This window comes from Ranitomeya imitator, chromosome 6 (assembly GCF_032444005.1).
Source record: "Ranitomeya imitator isolate aRanImi1 chromosome 6, aRanImi1.pri, whole genome shotgun sequence".
Classification (NCBI taxonomy): domain Eukaryota; kingdom Metazoa; phylum Chordata; class Amphibia; order Anura; family Dendrobatidae; genus Ranitomeya; species Ranitomeya imitator.
Window position 1 is genome coordinate 370,110,563 of NC_091287.1, and position 7,449 is coordinate 370,118,011.

Consider the following 7,449-nt stretch of genomic DNA (forward strand, 5'->3'; position numbering starts at 1 on the left):
TAGCAAGTCGGGAGCTAGATAGCAATCATCCACCTTACATGAGCAGTCATACACAAGGGAGGGGATAATTAATGAGGGACTTTCACACATCCACACACACACGTTTACAAGTGTACACTAGTGCATGGCCGAGCGGCCATGCGAACCTTTTATAGCGGCAGTGCTACAAGACCTTCCAGATGGTCCAATAGGAGTTGCAACAGAACCTGAGCATGTGACCCCCGACCTCCAATGGGATGTCGTCCCGTGAGCATGCTCAGTAAGGGAAAAGCAGGACTTAGTCCCAGAAAGACCTACTCGCTGCTGAACATTGCTGGCTACAAGGACAGAGCCTGGAAGGGCAGTAGTAACCAGTCACCCAGTATCATCCTAAACCAGAAGCTGGGACCTACATCTCCGCTGAGCAGACTCCACTGCGGCTGGAGAAGAATGGGAGACCGCAGCGGAGATGGTTTGAGATTCCCCCTGTGCAGAGGCGGGAACATGACACGGGCGTCATGTTGCATTTGCAGAGTGTAATGAAACCTCCACCAGGGGGAGCTGGTGAGGGAAGAGAGGTTAAACATAAAGCAAAGTAACACAGAGCTCAGGCACAGGTGTCACAGGTAATGAGAGAAGTAGTACAAGCCAAAGTCATACACAAAGATATCAGCACTGTACACAGGGGCAGTCAGGAGAATAATCAGGGACATGCAAGGAATCAGAGCCTACCGGGAACGTGGTAACCAAATCGTGAGACGTAAGACAAAGTCGGGGCACAAGCAAAGTCAGAAGCAGGAGGTTAACGTGGTATCAGAAAAAGAAAACCAGAGCCGAAGTCCAGGGAACAAATCGAGTCATACACGGGTACGGGCAGACAGAGACACCAGGATCACCAAGATCAGGATACAGGTCAGGGGCTCAAGCTGGGAAGCATGAACTATCACTAACAGTGGTAAGCAGGCTGTGAGGGACTGAAATAGCCCAGCTAGGTCAAGAACAAGGCTGATGAGTTTAACCCCCGCATGACCAGTCTCAAAAGAGGAAAAATAAAAATAAACTCGATCACATCAGAGGACAGAGAATGACATAACGCACTTTTTTTTGCTTTTGACGATAAATTGTTAATACTGGCGATCGCAATATAGGGGTCGGTAAAAACGAACCCCGATCATGTTCTTTGGGGTCTCGGCTACCCCTGGCAGCCGAGACCCCAAGATCTGCCAGGTGCCAGCTGGCAGGTGTAGTGCGCATGCACCCGCCATTTTTTGCCGGAAAAAGATGGCGGCGCCCATGGGGAAGCACGAGGAGCATCGGGAGACACGGGTAAATATCGGGGGGATCGGGTACTCCATTTCTCTGTCCTCTGATGTGCAATCACAGAGGACAGAGAAATTAAAAGGCAAATTGCGTTTTTGTTTTTTTTGCAGTCGCCGGTAAAGCGCCGGCAACCGCGACCCCAGAGAAAGTCCGACTCTGGGGAGCGATATAGACTTTTTCCACAGTGCCGTTACTTAATGGTGCTGTGGTTTAAGTACCCTTAACTACCGCCATTAAAAGGCATATTGGCAGTTGTTAAGGGGTTAATGTTGATGATTATGGCTTGCAGCCGAAGAAAACCCAAAAGTCATTATCTCAGTAAATTAGAATACTTTATAATACCAGCTTGAAAAAATGATTTTAAAATCCAAAATGTTGGCCTACTGAAATGTATGTTCTGTAAAGGCACTCAATACTTGGTTAGGGTTCCTTTGGCATTAATTACTGCGTCAATGCAGCATGGCATGGAGGCGATCAGTCTGTGGCATGGCTGAGGTGTTATGGAAGCCAAGGTTGCTTTGATAGCACCCTTCAGCTCATCTGCATTGTTGGATCTGGTGTCTCTCATCTTCCTCTTTACAATGCCCCATAGATTCTGTATGGAGATAAGGTCAGGTAAGTTTGTTGGCCAATTTATCTATTTTTCCTTTTTCCTCCTCCCATCCCCATCATAAATATAGCAGCCAACCACTTTTCACACATTACAATGTACCCTCTCTTGGTTTCCAACTCCTGACCTGCCCGGTTTTCTTGCCTCGACGTCCTGCGCATGCGCCGTGTCCAATCTCCCCTCCGACTTCCGTAAGTGCTCTTAACACTAGAAGTCCCAGAGAGGGGTCATTTAACATTTCTACCTTTGGAACCTTTGGAGCTCGAACTTTCTGGGACTTCTAGTGTTAAAAGTGAGTCCAAGTCACACGCTTAACTAGAACGTCTTGGAAATAACCAATGATGTTGTGTACTTCATTTGAATAATGGTACTAAATATGCATCGGCACACTAGACCTGCGAGGCCCCCAGAGGAAGCAATTTGCGAAAAAGTGCTCATTGGGTTAACCTCACAGTCTTACTGAACCTTGTACCATTCTCCATTAGGTAATAGTCTATATTACCATATGTTAGGGGTCAAGTTCCTGCCTCTGCACAGGGGGAATATCAGGCCATCTCCGCTGCGGTCTCCCATTCTTCTCCGGCCGCAGTGGAACCTGCTCAGCGGAGACATCGATCCCAGCGTCTCTCTTAGGCCGGCTTCACACTCGCGAGTTTTACGGACGTAAGAGAGGTGCAGAAAATACGGATTGCACACGGTACAATGCATCTCTATGGCCAAGCTTCTATCTGCCGTATTTTACGGTTCCGTATTATACGGTCTTCTACGGCCGTAGAAAATCGCAGCATGCTGCGTTTGTCACCGTATTGCGCAAAAAAATCGCCAATGAAAGTCTATGGGGGCGAGAAATATACGGATTACACACGGACCAACAGTGTGACTTGTGTAAAATACGCCAGACATCTCCAGACATCGCCAGGTGCAAGGAATTGAGCCAAGCCCTCAATCATGAAACTCAGACATGCTAATTAGCTCAAAAAGCCACACAGACATCCCGGAAGTCTGGTGCTCGCCTCCACAGAGTTCCAAGCAGCATGGCAAACATCATCAATGTTGATATGCTCCTCATCCTGGTCCAAGAAAGGCCTGAAATATGGGACCAGAGGGATCCCAACTACTCCAACCGGGCCAGGAAAGAGGCAGCTTGGAGGGCCATCTGTGGGCTACTATTCCCTGATTATGCCCAACGGCCACGTGCGGAGCAGACAAGTCTATGTAAGTACACTCATGTATTCACAAGATTTAACTTTAAAAGATGCTTTCCCTACATGATTACTTGAGCAATCATTTTTATCTTTATATGTCATTTATGGCCTTATTTGTCATTTTCTAAAGCTGAGGAACATGCCAAAGTGTTTCTGGACATAGTTCATGTTGATCTTGCCCTGCTAAATATTTTCTTGGCCTCATACCCCGTCCAGAGGGTTGTTGTCCCTTGTCTTATTTTTAGATATTTTTGAGCATTATTCTCATTATAGCACAAGTCATTTTCCTTTCCTATCCTAGCATATCTTACCTAATGTATGTTTGCAAGAACAGGGTTCTCTCCCCTCTCTACCAGTCTGATACTGTCAAGTTCTTAACTGTGGGCGATATATAGACCTCTGCATGTAACCCCTTTATCATCTGACTCACCATGGAAATTATTGTGCTATAGCCACTTTTTGCTTTAACAATACAAATATGTCTGACAACTGGACTAAGCTATGTTCAGAATGATATAGAACATTATTTGTGCCCTTGTAATTGCAGTGGATGATGTTATGACAAGATGGCGCAGCATCCGGGACCAATACCGGCGGGAAAGACGCTAGGAGTGGGTCAGCAGCCCCACTGAAGAAGAGGAAGTATATATATTACGACCGTCTTTCCTTTTTGGATGCCAGTATGGATCTTAGGCAGTAAGTACAAACCACTCTAGACATTTGTAATGTAACTAAATTTTTATTTTTTTTGTGGATTAGGGTTATGACATTGCAAGTTCCATGTAAGGATGTGTCAATATAGTGCCAACAATAATGTAAACAAGCATAAATTCCAAAAGTGTCCTGGAGGAGAGAGGACCCTGGCCGCCAAGCATCCCAAGATTTAACAAGGGATGGGTGAGAATGTAGTATGCGAGTTTAGAGATGTTCAGGCAGTGTTTTGTGGTATGGGTTGTTACTGCATGGTATCTTATTGTTTGAAGAGGTGGTTGTGCCTGGTTTTTGTGTAGCTTGAAATGGTATGCCACATTATGATGTGTCGTGACTGTTAGGGCAGTGAGAATCTGGAATTGCTTGCCTGAGGAGGTGGTGATGGCGAACTCAGTCGAGGGGTTCAAGAGAGGCCTGGATGTCTTCCTGGAGCAGAACAATATTGTATCATACAATTATTAGGTTCTGTAGAAGGACGTAGATCTGGGTATTTATTTATTATGATGGAATATAGGCTGAACTGGATGGACAAATGTCTTTTTTCGGCCTTACTAACTATGTTACTATGTTACTATGTTACTATGTGATAGTGTTTGTTACATTTGTGGGGCTCTACAAGACAAATCTTGGATATTCTTGTGTGAATATGAGATAATAGGGGAGTAGAGAAGGAGATGTTGTGTTTTTTGTTTTTTTTTGTTTTATTTTAATATTGCACACCGATGTCTAATTAAACAATGTCAAAATAAAAATTTTATTTTATTGTTTTCTTTACAGAACACAGTCAAACCTCACAGAGAGGGAAACCGGATCAGAATCAGACCCTATCATTGATCCTGTAAGTGTGGAGGAAGAGGTTGCAGGACCATCTGTGGCTGCATCAGGATCCATCATTGAGGACCCATCAGCAGCATCATCACTGCAGGCAGCAGCAAGTGATGAAGATGCTGCACCATCACCCTCAGCAGCACATGTACCAAGGCCTGTGGAACATGGGCACAGCAGCAGCCCTACAGGCCCACTAGTGTCATCCCCACAGGCAGCTGGGCCTTTACGGAGATCCCGGCGAAGGAGAGAGCTTGAAGGCAGAAGAAGTGAAGTTGATGCTGGGGTCCTCAACTATTTGGCCAGGGCAGCCACAGATGATGGCGAGGAGGCCTTTGCCCGCAGCCTTGCCCGATACCTTAGACCCCTTCCCCGTGAGGTGAGGCTACGTGTCAGAGGGTGTATGCAAATCCTGATTGATTTAAGCACCCCTCCAAATAACCCCTATGAGGTTTTTGAATACCTGGAGCGAAGGCAGCTTGGCCAAACAAACCTCTTGCGCCTTCAATTCCCTCAACAGAAGCCAAATCAATCAGGATTTGCTGCACCTACTCCACGTATGCCTCCCCTTCAACCCCTCCCATCCCAAAATCTACAAAGGCCATTAGAGTACCAAATGGCAGGCTTCAACCCCCAATCCCAATATGGCCACTTCTCCAGACACAGTGATGTTGGCTGGTCCCAACCTGGGTTTGGACAACATGGCCATTTTGGGTTGGGGTATGATGCAAGGCAATCTGTACCTCAGCATGATGCCCAGAGCCAAATGGCTTTTGGTCAACACACATCTGGCCAATATGGACAAGGCCAGTATTCTGGGCCGCAAGCCACTGCATCCTCACAGGATGAACTGCCATCGGCCCAACAAAGGCCACCAGACCAGGACCCAGAGCTGCCAACATCTCCCCCACCAACTTACAGGGATCTGTAATTTAGTTTTGTTTTTTGTGTTTTGTTTTGGTAGCTGGCTACCATGTTAATGTTGTGTTTTCAAAACATTTCCACTTTGTTGTGGATCCTTGGTATAAAGCAACCCATAAAAAAGGCTTCTCAAAACCATATGGCAAAAATATGGGGTTAACAACCAAAAAAAAAGGGTTGCAAAGTTAGTAAAAAGTTTACAAAAAAGACAATTGATGTTTGTAGACTAATCATTTTTGCATCACACACATATTCAGAAAACAGAAACATATGGTAATTAAGGAAAAAAACACACACAGTACGTTTTCAGTGGTTGATAATAATATATTACAAAAACATATCTTTAAAATAACAAAAATCACAACTGAGAAACAGCATAATCTTGCCAGGGAGTAGAACCCTGAGGAGAAACAAAATAATTGGTCAAAACATCCCTAACTTTGATACCAGAAAGGGGACGGCGCGGAGGTGGGCCATGTGGTGTTGGACTACTGACACTACGCAACATGTGTTCATCATTACCATCTGAGAAGCAATCATGTATGCGGGTATAGTTGTGCAAAATTACAGATGCTTTGATTACTTCATTGACTGTAGCCTCAATGAGCTGCATGGCAGTCTGTAGGACACGCCATTTGGCCACCAGAATACCAAAGGTGCACTCCACCAGTCTGCGCGCCCTAGAAAGGCGCAAATTAAATATCCTCCGACGGTGGTCCAGGTTGCGCCGGGGATAAGGCCTCATGACGTGTCTGGTGAGTTGGAAGGCCTCATCTCCAACAAAAAAAAAAGGCAGTGCTTCTGCAGTGGAGCCTGGGAGTTGTTGTGGTGGTGGGAGGTCTAACTGGTTTTCACCTAGCCGCCGACCCATTATAGACGTATTGAAGACCCTAGAGTCTCCAGTTCGTCCATAGGCCCCAATATCTACAATTATAAACCTGTAGTTACTGTCAACTACAGCTAACAGAACTACAGAGAAAAACTGCTTATAGTTGTAGAATTGGGAGCCAGAGTTCGGCGGCTTACGTACCCTAATATGTTTCCCATCCACCGCTCCAATGCAGTTTGGGAAGTCACAATTGACCTTGAACCCACGGGCTATTTGGAGCCAATCAGCCTGTTTGGGCTCAGGCATCACAAGGTCCTTAAGTCTATCCCATATTTGGCGACAGGTTAACCGCACAATGCCAGAAATGGTGGAGCGGCCAATCAAAAATTCAAGGTGGAGACCTGCAAAGGACAATCCAGTGGACAGAAATCTGTAAGTGAAACAAACACAATAAATTAGGTTTGTTTCAAGAGTGCACACAAAACATGAATAAGCACAATCATATTTGCATTTGTGGCCTACTAAATTAACACTGAAATGGGAAAAATGGTCTTAAGGGGCTGAAATATAACAGTTACGTCACGTTGTCACATCTGCTTTGGCCTTAATGTACACATATTATGGGTAAAAATTTAAAAAATAAGAAACATTTATAAAAAAGATCATCAACATACAGTATGTGAGGATGGAGAATACATACCGTAACGTGAGGAGAAGACGCTCCTCAGCAGAGATGGCTTTGCGCAGCCTTGTGTCCTGAAATGTTATTCCTGGGCGTAATATCTCCAACAATCTGTCAAAGGTTTGTATAGACATGCGACAGTACAGATAAAACTTGTCTGAATGTTCCCGCAGAGCTGTATATAGCCGATGAAAATGGCCTTTAGTGAGGCGTTTAGTCAGAAGAGGATGCACCCACATTCTTCTGCTCCTCCTTCGCGGATCCACAATCACAGGGTATGGGTGCCCAAACCGACGAGACAATAGCCAGTTAAACAAAACACGCTGCGTTGGGGTGAACTGCAGGTGGTCAGACATGGTCCAAATGT

At 45.4% G+C, this 7,449-nt stretch overlaps 1 protein-coding gene across 1 annotated transcript; it reads left to right on the forward strand.

The window, feature by feature from the left end:
- Positions 1-3,729: 3,729 nt before the first annotated feature.
- LOC138642674 (uncharacterized) lies at positions 3,730-5,767 on the forward strand. Its single transcript, XM_069730991.1, has 2 exons — positions 3,730-3,810; positions 4,603-5,767. Exons 1-2 carry the CDS (start codon positions 3,797-3,799, stop codon positions 5,579-5,581), a joined length of 993 nt encoding a protein of 330 aa, XP_069587092.1. The 5' UTR covers positions 3,730-3,796; the 3' UTR covers positions 5,582-5,767.
- The last annotated feature ends 1,682 nt before the right edge of the window (positions 5,768-7,449 follow it).